At 35.9% G+C, this 15,893-nt stretch overlaps 1 protein-coding gene across 1 annotated transcript in view; it reads right to left on the minus strand.

The window, feature by feature from the left end:
• SCAMP1 (secretory carrier membrane protein 1) overlaps nt 1-15,893 on the minus strand; it is a 124,367-nt gene that overhangs the window by 30,483 nt on the left and 77,991 nt on the right. Inside the window, exons 5-6 of the mRNA XM_053587936.1 lie at nt 13,549-13,677; nt 8,478-8,637 (exon numbers count right to left, since the gene is read on the minus strand). Of these exons, the coding sequence (XP_053443911.1) occupies nt 8,478-8,637; nt 13,549-13,677 (289 nt within the window). The remainder of the gene's footprint in view (nt 1-8,477; nt 8,638-13,548; nt 13,678-15,893) is intronic.

Genomic DNA, 15,893 nt, shown 5'->3' on the forward strand with positions numbered 1-15,893 from the left:
AAAGGTTAAAGCCTAGATACCACAATGGCCAAGAGATACACCAAATAGAGAATAGTCTCAGATAACAGGACAAACAAAAATCCACTCTACTTATCAATCCTCTCAATAAATGCAAATGGCTTGAACTCTCTACTGAATAGACAGACATAGGCTGGCTGAAGGGATAAAAAAAAAAAAAAAATACAAACCAAATATCTGTTGCCTCCAGAAAATGCATCTAACCTGCAAGGACACATCGAGACTCAAAGTGAAGGGATGGAAAACAATATTCTATACAAATGGAAACCAAAATAAACTGGGAATAGCAATCCTCATTGCCAATACCCCTCACTGCCAATACTATTGAACTGAAAGCAACAAAAGCAATAAAAGATAAAGAGGGGTACTAAACTATATTGGCCAAGGGAAAGATTCAACAAGAAAACTTATCAATCTTAAAGGTATGCACCCAGCCTAAGTGCACCCAGATTTTTAAAGCAAACTCTTCTTGAGCTAAACAAAAAGACAAACAATAACACTATAATAACTGGGACTTCCAATATTCCACTGCCAGAATTGGAAAGATCTCCCAGCAGAAACTAAACAAAGAAACTTTATACTTAAACACGACTCTAGAACAAATGAACCTAACAGACATTTAGAAAATATCCCCCGCAACACTACTGGAATATATGTTCTTCTCACTGGCTCATGGATCATTCTCCAAGATTGATCTATCATATCCTAAACCACAAAACAAGACTCAACAAATATTTAAAAATAGAAATTATACCATTTATCTTTACCAACTACAGTAGAATAAAACTAGAAAGCAATTTTAAGAGAAACACTCATCCCCACACAAAGTCATAGAAACAACTTATTGCTTAAGAGATAAAGACAGAAAGGAAGCGATAAAGACAGAAAACAAAGGATTCCTTGAACTAAATGACAATGGGGCAATGGGGCTCCATTTACCCAAACCTGTGGGATACTGGAAAAGCAACCCTGAGAGGGAACTCAGTGCTGTAAATGCCCAACATTCCAGAAATCAGAAAGATCATAAGTCAACAACATCTCAAAGAACTGGAAATGGAAGAGCAAGCCAATCCCAAACCCAGAAGAAAAAAAAGAAATAACGAAGATCAGATCAGAACTAAATGAAATCAAGAACAAAAGAACCATACAGAAGATAAGTAAAAAGGTGATTCTTTGAAAAGATAAACAAAATTGATAATCCTTCAGCCAGATTAACCAGAAACAAAAAAGTAAGGTCTCTAATAAGCTCAATCAAAAGTGAAAAAGGTTGGCTTGGCGCCTGTAGCCCTAGCCACAAACACCAGACCTGGTGGGTTCTAATCTAACCTGGGCCTGCCAAACAATGATGGCTGCAACCAAAAAACAGCCAGGCGTTGTGGCAGGCACCTGTAGTCCCAGCTACTTGAGAGGCTGAGGCAAGACAATCGCTTAAGCCCAGGAGTTGGGGGTTGCTGTGAGCTGTGATGCCACGACACTCTACCCAGGGCGATAGCTTGAGGCTCTGTCTCAAAAAAAAAAAGGTAAAACAATAGATCTCATAGAAATACAAAATAGCATCACTGAATATTATAAAAAATCTCCATACCCATAAATTTGAAAACCTGGAAGAAACAGACAAATTCTGGGAACCACACTACCTCCCTAGACTCAACTAGAAAGAAACAGAACTCCTGAATCAACTAATATCAAGCACCAAAATTGAAGCAACAATAAAAAAATCTTCCAACAAAAAGTCCTTGACCAGATGGTTTCATACCAGAATTCTACCAAACTTTCAAAGAACTTGTCCCCATATTCCAGAAACTATTCCACAACACTGAGAAAGAAGAAACCTTCCCCAACTCATTCTACAAAGCAAATACCACCTTGATACTGAACTATCCATGACAGATCCACCACTGAATCACATTGAATAGGGAAATAGTGAAAGCATTCCTGTGTAGAACTGGAACTAGACAAAGATGCCCATTATTGCCGTAACTACTCCACCTTTTAAATTTACTTAAAAATCATTTATGTATGCCTTTAGAAAAGGTGAATTTTATAGTATATAAAATATATCCCAATAAAGCTATAAAAAAAAATCAAAAAATGGAGTATGGATAATTATTCTAAAATATGAAAGTAAATGTCACAAATATAAGTCAAGAACACGAACTCCTGGTAGAGGCCTGGTGCCTGCAGCTCAGTAGCTAGGGCACCAACCACATACACCGGGGCTGGTGGGTACAAACCCAGCCCAGGCCTGCCAAACAACAACAAAAACTACAACAACAACAACAACAACAAATAGCCAGGCATTGTGGCAGGTGCCTGTAGTCCCAGCTACTTGGGAGGCTGAGGTAAGAAAATCTCTTAAGCCTAAGAGTTTGAGGATGCTGTAAACTGTGACACCACAGCACTCTACCAAGGGTGACATAGTAAGACTCTGTCTCAAAAAGAACTCCTGGTAGGGCGGCGCCTGTGGCTCAGTGAGTAGGGCGCCAGCCCCATATGCTGAGGGTGGTGGGTTCAAACCCAGCCCTGGCCAAACTGAAACCAAAAAATAGTCGGGCGTTGTGGCGGGCGCCTGTAGTCCCAGCTGCTTGGGAGGCTGAGGCAAGAGAATTGCGTAAGCCCAAGAGTTAGAGGTTGCTGTGAGCCGTGTGACGCCACGGCACTCCACCCGAGGGCGGTACAGTGAGACTCTGTCTCTACAAAAAAAAAAAAAAAAGAACTCCTGGTAGAAAAAGATGAAACAGGAGTATATTATTTTAAAATCCTTATACAGTTAAAGTTACATTTAAAACTATAAATGTAACTTCTATACATGTACCACTGTGATAAAAATTGAAGTACTTTCAAAAGTATTCCCTACAAGCTAAAAAAAGGTTTAGTGGCATGTACATATGTGTCAAAAACTAAAATTATAACTAAAGGATGACCAAGAAATACCTATCTTCCAGGTAACTGGTTACCTATATATGGTGCAGGGCAACGGGAATACACTAGAGCTTCAGCAATAATAATAATGGTTCCTTTTTTAAATTGAGCAGTGAGTTCACAGTTTATAAACACTTCATTATTATGTCTTATTATTTATGTTTCAGCTATTCTTTAGTATATATTAAATACATCACGATAAAAAATGAGACAAAGTTATATTTTGAAAATTGTCTTCAAATCTAAAAACAATGTCTTAGACTTCACTATGTTAGAATCATAAAAAAGGATGAACATTTATCAAGTTTGAAATAACAGATTTTTTGGCTTTTGAATATGATTGAATATGACAAAATAGCTTGTGTCAAACATATTCCCACACACACACACACAAAAAATGTTTAAATCCAATGAAGAGCTGCTGTTACAGCAACCAGGAACAAACGGACCATAGTTCTGGAGTGGAAGAGAACGAGAGAGAGGCATGCTGATATTCTATATATTCTTTTTTCCTGAATGGACAACAAGAGGCTAAGAATTCAAGGCCTATCTGCAGGGAAATAGAAAAACCAATAGAACTTTAGAAGGTTTAGAAGGTTTCTAACTCACAGGACTAGAGACAAAAAACTGAATAGACAACCTAACAAAATACTGATGAGTAAGTAAATAAGCACAGAACTGACCCTAACATATATTCAGCTTCTCTGTCAAAAGAATGTACCTAATATTGATGCTAAAATGGAAAGCAGAGCCTCTGATCACAGTGTAGTTTTCTGCAATGGTTCCTAAGAGGACAAGCATCAGAACAGCAGTTTTCAAATTTTGGTCTTAGTACCTCTTTACATCTTAGCAAATACTGAGGATCACAAGGAATCTTTATTGCTTATGTAGTTATAGCTTTTGATTTACCAAATTAGAAATTAATACTGAGAAATATTAGAAGCATTTAGGAATTCACTTTTTAAAAATAAACCTGTCACCAGTTAATTTTCAAAACATTTTATTTATTTGTTTTTTAGAGTATTTATAGTTTATTAAAAGACATAAAAAGAGCTCTATGAAAGTTAAGACAAAACTCATCAATAGAGGGATGGCAAAAACAGCTCGCCCCTACTTTTAAAAAACATTTTAAGGCTTGGAGCCTGTGGCTCAAGCAGCTAAGGCGCCAGCCACACACACCTGAGCTGGGGGGGTTCGAATCCAGCCCAGGCCCGCCAAACAACAATGACGGCTGCAACCAAAAAACAGCCGGGCATTGTGGCGGGCACCTGTAGTCCCAGCTACTTGAGAGGCTGAGGCAAGACAATCGCTTAAGCCCAGGAGTTGGAGGTTACTGTGAGCTGTGATGCCATAGCACTCTACCCAGGGCGACAGCTTGAGACTCTGTCTCAAAAAAAAAAAAAAAAATTTTAAAAAGACAGTTGGGAAACCACTATATTTTCAGAAACAGCGAAAGAGTACCATTATTTATATTTTGGCAAATCTCTTAGCTGCACTCTCTTATCTACTTCTGAATTCATAACGTTTATCATTTGTGGCCTCTGAAAACAACTCCACTATATATTTATGAAAGAGTGAAAAAGCAAACATCTTGATATTATTATGAAATAGTTTAGACCAGGTGAGCCCTCTGAAAGCATGCTGTCCTCTTCTATTCTCCCTCAAGAAATCATAGAACTACATTTTATGAGTCTAGGATGTGCTGTGGGAGAGGTTGAAAACCTTACAGGGTCACCTCCTAGGAGTAGAGAACCAGAGATAAGCAAGGCAAATTGTGAACTCTCTCTGAAATAAATGAACATTATCAGTACAATTTTTTACTTATAGTTTCCAGATTCAGCCAAGACCTGTTAAGTATGCCAAGAGATAGCACCATATAAATTGAAAACTGAGAGAAAAAAACCAGACAGTATAAACAGACCCACAGAGTGATCTAAATACTGAACTGTCGTACAAAAATATTAACAAGAGAATTTCACCAGAGAATAAAACCTTTTAAAAAGATTAAGTACATACTATAAAACTAAAAGAAATTTATGAAATATAGAATTCATTATATGAATTTCACTATAGACAAGAAAATACAGAAGATCAGTTAAATGGAAGACAGGTCAACAAGCTGAAACTTGGGAATAAAAAGGCAGGCAAATACATGAAAGGCAGGTAGAATCCTGGAAAAGACATGTGAACAGAAGCCTACAAGGGAAAAGAGAATGGTATAGATGCAGTATTTGAGGAAATAGTATCAAGCATTTTCCAAACAGTTCAAAAACCCATCAATCTGTAAATTCAAGAAGCTTTATAAACTCCAAGCGAGATGAATACAAAAGAATTCTATTTAAAATCACACAGAGAAAATCTTATTTAAAACAGCCTAAGAGATAATTCCTTTAAAACAGCATTATTAAGACTGACAGCTGACTTCTCAATAGACATGATGAAAGACAGAGAACAATGTAATAGCATATTTAAAGCACTATAAGAAATCATACTGACAATATAGAATTTAAATCAATGAAATAAACTTTAAAATGAACATGAAATGCTTTCAGTCACACAAAAACTGAACGAATTCATTCTCAGCAGATCCATACTAATGTTAACAAAATATAAAATAAAAAAGAACACACAGGAAATACAATATTTTATTGATCCAAAAGGAGACAAAGAGAACATGAATGTAAAGCATATATTTTATAAATATGTACATAATACATACTATTTCATAAATAGTAAGATAGTAGGTACAAATCCATATGTATCAGTAGTTCCATTAAACATAGGAGGCCAATTAAAAGATTAGATTATCAGACTAGATTTTTTAAAGTTCATTTTTATCTGGAAATACAATAGACATCTTAGTCTAAATTATGACCTCCTCTTAGCCTAGATTGGGGCATGAGAAAACAATGGACTAAACAAAGCAAAATATAATGTATAAGAAATCACAGTTCACTTTATAAATCATCAAAAATAAAGGACAAAACCTAACAAATCCAAAAAAAAGTAAGAAGTTAATTCTAACTACCATTTATTGACCATCGATGATGCCAAATCTTTCCCATGCATTATCTCTAATGCTCTTATCAACTCTACAAATATTATCCTGCATTTGCACTGAACAAACTGAGGTTCTGAGAGGATTTACAGCATTTGTTCGGGACAATATAGATTTTTAAGTGGAGAAACCAGGATTCACACCATTTCTTAGTCTGTTTCCAATAGTTATGCTTTTTCAACAACAAAATTACCTAATATTTTAAATATTTCAAAATGCTTAGTGATATGTGGGAGTACAAAATTAAAGACCATGTTACAATCCTTTTAAAATACACAAATGACAACTCCACATTTAATTCTGATATCTGTTAAACTTCTTTTAAAAGCACATTCACTTGAGACTTCTCTATATAATTCTTTTAGATCTTTACCACGGATTGCCTTATGGAGGACAAAGTCCTATGAGTATATCAGTCTGACAAAATGCCAAAGTTATACTCGGGAAAGGTACATTAATTATTTAAAATACTTTAATTCAACTTTCCCCATAAAAAAACTATTCCTCTCAGTTCTACTCTGCACAATGAAACACAGATAATTAACATACTTGTGATACATTCTAAAAGATTAAGAGGTAGCTAAGAACTCAGCCTAGGAATTGATAATACCAGGACTGAAAATGTTCCACAGAGCATTTTTATTTCAACTGGCAAAGGAAGGAAGAGAAAAGAACCAAGTGACTTCAAGTAATAAAAGGTAGCAAGTTGGCATTTAGTAGTTTGACTACACAAGTAATGGAAGGTTTAAAGTCCAAAGTCTGCAGTCTCATCATTTTTTAAGTCTCTTAATAACTCCCACTCCCACCAACCAGCACCATTACAGATAGCTAACATAAAGGTAATGTGACAGAGTAGGCCAGATGTCATAAATAAAAAATAAAAAAAGCCTCGTGAGTCAGGCTTAAATAACAAGGAAAAGAGCACAGTAACTCTTTTCCTAGATCACACCAGGAGTACATAGGTCCTTTTCATTCTTCTCTAACCTACCACAGGAGAGCCTCTCCTTATTCTTTGACAACCATCTCCCATATTCTGATATATCCCTTTCTCTCTTCCTTTGCTTCCATTTCTAATCGATTTTCTTTTCCGTTGTGAGACACCTTTCCCAAATTTCCTAACGTTGTCACATCTCCCTTTCTCTTCTGTTTTCAAAAATTGGTTTCTGACTGTGTGTGAGAGAGTGAGAGAAAAAGAGAGAGAGAGACTCACTCTGGTTAAAGAGATGGGGGCCAACTAAACAACTGAATGTGGTATTCTAATTTCCCTAATATATGATTTGCACAACAAACACCTATAGCCTAGTAATGTTACCCCTCATTCATGAGACTTGAAAAGGTTTGTTATTCATATGAGTTTAACTCAAATAAAAATGAATTGATAAATTCCTGAATACATAGACCCATACAGGACTATCATTTCAATCAGTATTTCCCAATTTTATTTTTCTTAAAGCAATAGTTCAACAAGGTGCTCCACAGAAAAATAATGGTTTCATAGTCAAGTCACAAAATACAAATCACACTAGGCACTTGAAGAGTCTAAGAAATCCTGAAATGAGACTCGGCACCTATAGCTCAGTGAGTAGGGTGCCAGCCACATACACTGAAGCTGGGAGGTTCGAGCCTGGCTGGGCCTGCCTAACAATGACTACTGCAACAAAAAAATAACCAAGCGAGTCCCAGCTACTTGGGAGACAAGAGACTCACTTAAGCCCAAGAGTTTAAGGTTGCTGTGAGCTGTGACACCACAGCACTCAACCAAGGGTGACATAGTGAAACTCATCTCAAAAAAAAAAAGAAATCCTGAAATGAAGAAGCTTACTAATTTTATTATCCAGCTGTTGTCAAACTTATTAAGCTAATAAGCTTTCTTTTTTACCTCTAATGCCTAGTAATATCCCACAAAACATGCATTTAGGAAATGTTAATCTTAACCACTGATTAAAACAAGCTATCCAAGAATTATACTTAATCTTGTAGCATGGTTTTTAAAATGTTATTGCCTTTGGAAAAGCCAAAAATGAATTTACAGAGAAAATAATTACCAAGTTGCTAAATGCAAACTACTTGTTTTAAATGTTGCATGTATATTTACCTTCCCTAGGTTCTTTAAAAATTAAGACTGAAACTACCAATTATAATTTGGGGGGTGGAGGGTAAAGACCAAAATTTTCCTTAAGGTCAACTTTATCACATGAAATAGAAAATTTTACAAGTATAAATATCTAAGACCATTTTTATTTTTCCTACATTAATTTTCATGTTTGATCTTTTTTCAAATGGAAGAAAAGGATGGGACTTTATGACTTATGATAGCCAATAAACACATAGGCATGCTATATTGGACTTTTCTGAAAGTATGTTAAACAACAATAAAAATGATTTTAGTGAAAATGTGTTGATTTTTTTCTTTAAGGTGTACTACTAATTATTTACTTCAAGGTATTAAAGAGCATATTCTAAAATACACACATTTTACCTGAAAGCTCCGTAAAGTGGTCTGTACCAACAGACAAATGAACAAGGAGTAAACAGCAAGAACCACAGGATACTCAATCCAAAATCAACCCCTCTTGAAGAATCAACACAAAACCAAGCTGTGCATCCGAAGATATTTAGAAACAGTGTTACGGCATGGACTGTGGAATCAAAAACAAAATAGAAAGAAAAATGTTTACATTTAATTTATGAATTCAACAAAAATTATAAATGAAAAAATACTTCTAAGAGAAAAATCTATCTCATGTTTCTACTTAGTTATTTTTCAAAACACTGCTGTATCTTACACGTTTGATTTGAAAATAGTATACACAAAAAAGGAAATTCTAATACATGTACTGTTTGGCAAAAATTCTGCAGCCCTCTCATCCTAATAGGCAATTACACTGCTAAACCAGAAAAGCACGAACTTAAGGATCTATATGAAGGAAACACGATGTGTCTCCTGATTCAAGGCCTGGAAGAAAAGTAGTGTCTGCTCAGAAAAGAATGAAGATTTAAGAGGAAAATGATCCTAGACTCAGAACTGTACTTTCAAAGAATGGGGCTACAGACTGAAAAGCGTAGTAAAAACACTAATGCAGTAGCAATTTCCAGTGACTATACAGTCACTCTATAAGGATTATGAAGTCACCTTTATAGAGTTGTCCATTATTCTAAAAATAAACACTATGTTTTAGTAGAAGATTAAACTTACTAAACCTTCACCCCACTTCCCCACATTACATAATACACGTTAGCTGTTCTGACAAGCCATTCCTTCAGTTAATACAAATAGATCCTGGCAAATTCCTCATGATTTTTTTCCCTGATAGACCCTAAACAATCTGTGTAACATCTAACTACACTATCATCTTAAAGAACCACATTGGCCCCTCATTACAATAACTAAGAATTTTTTTAAAAATGTATTCACAGGTTGCATTTATCATAGGAATTCTTATATAAGCAAGAATCTCTTTTTTTTTTTGTAAGAGACAGAGTCTCACTTTCTCATCCTCGGTAGAGTGCCGTGGCGTCACACAGCTCACAGCAACCTCCAACTCCTGTGCTTGTCTCAGCCTCCAGAGTAGCTGGGACTACAGGCACCTGCCACGGCTATTTTTTTGGTTGCAGTTTGGCTGGGGTCGGATTTGAACCCACCACCCTCAGCATATGAGGTGGGCGCCCAACTCACTGAGCCACAGGCGCCACCCAGCAAGAATCTCAATGTAAATTATGAATACAATAAAACTATACCAATAAACTACTTCAGTTGAAATTAATGTGAAAACCTACTGAATCTAATAAAAACATCTCAATATGCATTACAAACTAAATCTCTTTCCGAATCAAAATTAGTAATTAATGAACCAATATGAAAATACATTCTAGGATTCTCCAAATTTGCTCTCGTTAGATCACTAGATAAATAAACAAACTCAGTCTAAAGTAAATGAAAGAGCTCCACAGGATGTGTGAAGACACCTAGTCAATAATGTAAGACTAAACCAGTCACTTAACCTCTGTGAGTTCAGTATTTCAGCTACAGAAATTCAGGAGCTCTTCCACCTTTAAAATTCCATTCAATTCTATCACAAAAAAGAGACTCTCACTCATTATTCTCATTTGGGATTTTAACTCTCATGAAAGAAAGCCAGCTAGTACTAATCAATTTAGTTAAAACTCTGCTCAAAAAAGGGGAGTTGAGTAAGAGCTTAAAAGCAGAATTCAAAAGAAAAAGAAAATTACTACTCTGTAGCATTAAACGGTACCTCGTTGTCTAAAAAGGGTTTTAAATGTTGAGAACATTCTAATTTAAATTTCAATGTTCAAAGAAATAACTTTTAAAGGTTTATCTCCTAATCCACTTAAAGAAAGACAACATATATGTCTTAAAGTTTGCAAAAGTTTTCCAAGTATAGATAAAAATAGCAATTTAATTTTTTACCATACAATTTTTTCTGAACGTTATCACAGGAACGAACAACCATTACCAATGAACCATTCACTTGTACTCGAAAGACAACTAAAGTGTCCAGGGCTAATTACTGAACAATCTGTCCAATTATCCAGAGTTCAAAAACAATACAGAAAGGCAGAGTTGTGTGAAATGTGTGACAATGTTGCTAACTTCAATACAATTTGAATGAGAGATGAATCCATGTTGGTGGACCCTGAATGTAGGTAGAACACTAAAGAAATCTCTTGATTTTGGTTATCTGATTTGCAAAATAAACAATTTTCCTTCATATAAAATTTCAATTTGCTTTATTAAGCACTCAAATCTGTTAATGGACCTAAATTTGCAACCATCACTAAAACAGTCTTGATAAATTCTGAATTACAATATAGACTCCTAAAATAAATGGCATATTATCTTCACTAAATGGTTAATGTAGCTGACTTGTTTTTCTTCTTTCTTGTTTCTTTTTAAAATCAAGACTACACTCAAAGAGGTTGAGATTCATGTCACTGTGATACTTCTATTGCTTTAGGTCATTTATAGATTATATTATTTGCTTGTTAAGATACCTTTGAAAGGCTCAGCACCTGTAACTCAGTGGCTAGGGCACCAGCCACATACACCAGAGCTGGCAGGTTTGAATCCAGCCAGGGCCTACCAAACAACAACAACTACAACAAAAAACTAGCCAGGCGTTATGGCGGGGGCCCGTAGTCCCAGCTACTTGGGAGACTGAGGCAAGAGAATTGCTTAAGCCCAAGAGTTTGAGGCGGCTGTGAGCTGTGATGCCATAGCACTCTACTGAGGGCATCAAAAAAAAAAAGAAAACCCTTTGAAAGTGTATCTTCAGCTCAGCGCCTGCAGCTCAAGTGGCTAAGGCACCAGCCACATACATCAGAACTCATGGGTTCGAATCGAGCCCGGGCCTGCCAAACAACAATGACAACTACAACCAAAAAATAGCCGGGCGCTGTTGCGGGCGCCTATAGTCCCAGCTACTTGGGAGGCTGAGGCAAGAGAATCACTTAAGCCCAGGAGTTGGAGGTCGCTGTGAGCTGTGATGTCACAGCACTCTACCACTCTACTCAGGGTGACAGCTGGAGGCTTTGTCTCAAAAAAAAAAAAAAAAAAAAAAAAAAAAAAAGAGAGTATATCTTCATCACATTCAGTTTAAAATGTAAATTACTTCTTCATTTCAGTACTTTGTAGGTGTTATAACATGGAAATCTAGGCCCTGATCTCTACAGTTGAGCTTATCCAACTCAAACCTTATTTGTGTAACGCTGGACAAGTTATTCAAATTCTCTGAGCTTTAGTTTTCCTATCCACAAAACAAAGTGCCTGCTTATAACATAGTACCTGCTTCATAGAGTGCTTAGGGTTTAATAAGGTAATGTGTATGCAAAGTGATTAGCACTGTGCCTGGCACAAAGTATTCTCAACAAATGTTAGCTCTCAAAAGGATGAGTCAATTCCAAATTTGACAATAAAATACTTCATGAAAATAATTTATTAAAATATCCTATATTATATAAAATGTAGGTACATTACTAAGCTGGTAGTAGATGTTACTTCATTCCAGGTAACGCTTCAAAAACCGGAATTTTGAGTCTTCTTTGAATACAGTTAACAAACTTGCTAACTGGATAAGGCTGGGGAAAACTATAGTCAATTATATTTGAGAAATTCAGGAAGTGATTAACAAAACAGATCTATTTTCTTTCTTTCTTTTTTTTTTTTTGAGACAGAGTCTCACTATGTCGCCTTCAGTAGAGTGCTGTGGAGTCACAGCTCACAGCAACCTCCAACTCTTGGGCATAAGCGATTCTCTTGCCTGAGCCTCCCAGTAGCTGGGACTATAGGCGCCCACCACAACGCCCAGCCATTTTTTTTGTTGCAGCTGTCATTGTTGTTCAGCTGGCCCCAGATGGGTTCAAACCCACCAACCTTAGTGTACATGGCCAGCACCATAACCACTGTGCTATGAGTGCTGAGCCAAAACAGACCTATTTTCAAAAACTTAGCCTTTGTAAAGTAGTTAATAACTACTTTAGTCAAAATTAACCATCTTCCCCTTTTAATTTCTATTTACTAAATTCCTTTTATAATTTTTTTCCAAACCTCATCTCTTCTACCAAAAACAATATTTTCTGGTCAGTTCCAACTACTCCAGAGGCTGAGGTGGAAGGATTGCTTATGGTCAGAGTTTAAGACTAGCCTGAACAAGAGACCCCCAGCTCTAACAAAAATAGAAAAATTAACCAGGCATGGGTGACACATTAACTACAGCTACAGTTTCTCCGGAGGCTTTGAAAGAATAATTGCATGAGCCCAGGAGTTTGAGGTTGCAGTGGGCTATCATGACACCACTGCACTCTAGCCTGGGTGAGAGAGTAAGACCCTGCCTCCAATGAATAAATAAAAAAATGCACCCTAAAAATTAGCCATTAACCCAGATGTCATGCAGGTAAGAAGCTAAGATAGCTACCTCTCCTTCTGACAATGATATCAAATAAGGCTGAGACTACTGTTTGGAAGAAAAATGAAACAGAGAGTAAGTGGGACGTCTGTGTACATACAAGAGAACTGTTAACAGCTTGACATTTTATTTTAGGATTTCCCTGAGTTGTAATTATACTGAAAGAAATCTGAGTATCACAACCTAAAATGTTAGAACATTCCATTCAATAAAATATCCTATATTAATTAGGTACTTTCAATAATAAAAGTATTCACAACCACTTAAAATGAACAGTAAACTGTGCTCGCTCTGCATAAAAATAGCACGCATAATTTTCTCAAGCAAATCATGCTTAGATAACAAATTTCAAGGAATAAGAACCGTTACATGTGACAGAGAAGTTGTTCTTTTCTTAAAAGAACACCAGTTCTCAGTTATGTTTTTCTCTTCCAAGGACTTATATCATCCCATATGGTATAATTTGAAGTACCTAAAGATGATATGTTTCACTCTGAAAATTAGAATTATTATAGAAAATGAAGACTAATTTACTATACTATTCTTAACATATCAATTCCCCAAAATGGTGGATTTGGACATCAAAATCTAAACTCTAAAGAAATATATAATTTGTTCCATACTCACACATCCACAAGTAGTACATAAGCTTTACTGTCTTTTGGAATTCTACAGGAATGTCTACTGAAAAATCTTGATAGAAACAAGGTCCCACAGGAAAATTTCCAGGAAGAGGTGGCCAATTATTTTTTCTACCTGTAAATTAAAAAAAAAAACAACACAAAAACAAAAATTATGTTACAACGAATACATTCATTCTGATTTTTGGTTTCATAATAAGGAAAAAACCTATCTATTATTTAAATAGCTAGTATAAAAAATGTAATACTGTATTTCTATATTCCTATAACTTTGAAAGTCAAGCTTTATATTTTTAAAAATTTTCTAAGGATATCATTTTAGAAAACATTAGATGGTAAAATAATTTTCCAGTTATCATACCCTATCATGTTTAGCAAGAACTAAACATGCACAGAAAAAAAATAGAAACAAAAAATCCAGAGGAACATAACCCTGTGATTCTGCCCTTAAAACAAATTTAATTCTAAGTCCCAACAGTTTGGCTGTTAAGGAAAAGTCATCCAGTTTTTAAACTTTAATTTCTTCCTCAACATCTTAAATCTTTAAAAATAATTCTGCTAATATTTCTAACCCATGTGGAGAGAGAAAATCAGTTTCTAAATTCTTCATGTTTTTGGAAGTCCATGAAGAAACACAAGATTAAACCAATACCAAAGAATCACATTTGGAAATCTCAAAGTCTGGAGAAAATAATACCCAAAAGACATATGTGAGAAAACCATAAAACTAAGAAAACATAAAACAGTCATGAGAAAGAAGCTGAGAAATTATGAACCTTCTAAAACCTAGAGAAAAATAAATTCAATCTGTGAGGGAAGAAAATTTGCCCAAATAAAGAAATTAGATTGAAAATAAGACCTGGGAAATAACAGGCAAAATTAAACATAAAACAGTAAGTCAGACTATAAACAGCATCTGAAGGCCATACGTGCATATTAGATGCCATAACCCACAATTTTTTTTTTTTTTTTTTAATATAGAGTTTCACTTTGTCACCCTCAGTAGAGTGCCATGGTGTCACAGTTCACAGTAACCTCAAACTCTTGGACTTAAGTGATCCTCTTGCCTCAGCCTCCAAAGTAGCTGGGACTACAGGTGCTTGCCACAACATCTGGCTATTTTTAGAGATGGGGCTCAGCCTTGCTTACACTGGTCTCAAACCTGTGAGCTCAGGCGATCCACCTGCCTCGGCCTCCCAGAGTGCTAGGATTACAGGCGTGAGCCACCATGCCCAGCCTAGAACCCACAACTTTTGATCAGTTTTACATACTTTTTATAGACCAAAAGAATTTTCAAAGTGGGAAAAGCATGACTTCTGATTTCATATTCTCCCCAATATGCCTCCTCTGTTACATTTATCACACTATTCAAATTCCATATAGTTGATATGTTTCTTGCACCAGTCTCATAATACCTGACAAGCAGTGGAGAACAGTAGTAGAGAACAGAGGCTGTGGAACCAGAACTGCCTGCCACTTATTGGCTAGGTGACATTCAGCAACTTGACCTCTCCAACCCTTAGTTTCTAAATCTATAAAATGAGAACAACTCTACCACCCTTCACAAGATTGTAGCAAGGATCAGGTAGGAGTTAAAAGGTGGAAAGTACTAAGACGTCCTGACATACTGCTAATCTATTAGTTTACCACTCTTCATCACTACCTTTACTAAAACATCTCTCACAGTGCACAGAAACAATTTTGTATCAGTCAGTGCTAAAGAAATAGGACCAATTTTGTTTACAGCTATTTCAAAAACAATGATCCCAAGTAAACCCTTGGTTTCTCCTTGTATTGATGCTGCAAGCAAGAAAATGACCCAGGATAAACATATTCTCACGAGGCCTAAGACTTACACATCTAAGATAAAAAAAGGAATAGTTCTAGATCACTGTTGTTTCAGCTCTGCATTCCATTCTTATCCCAGACACCCTAACTAATGCTTTATCTAGCTCTTAACCATGTTTTACCCAGAGACTGCTAGTATTCCCTAAGAGACTCACTTGAAGTGATCTTTGGAAGTCACAGCCTGAATAGATTTTATAACTAACAATTCAGCACATATTTCTTTGGCATCACATAAACACTTTAGGCTTCCAAATGTTACCACCAACATACTATTCTAATATGGTCTGCAAATATGATAAACTTGGGTAGATGAAGAGAAACTGGTCTGAATAAATCAGATGAGTCAAATGTAGGGCACACTCAATTATACTCACAAAGATTCAATAGAACCACTGAGGACCCAAGAGGAGAACCAAAGGCTCCTGGCCTTAGAATAAGACAAAATGATCACATTCATTTTCTGCATGATGATGATAACACTGT

The sequence above is a fragment of the Nycticebus coucang genome, chromosome 1 (genome assembly GCF_027406575.1).
Source record: "Nycticebus coucang isolate mNycCou1 chromosome 1, mNycCou1.pri, whole genome shotgun sequence".
Classification (NCBI taxonomy): domain Eukaryota; kingdom Metazoa; phylum Chordata; class Mammalia; order Primates; family Lorisidae; genus Nycticebus; species Nycticebus coucang.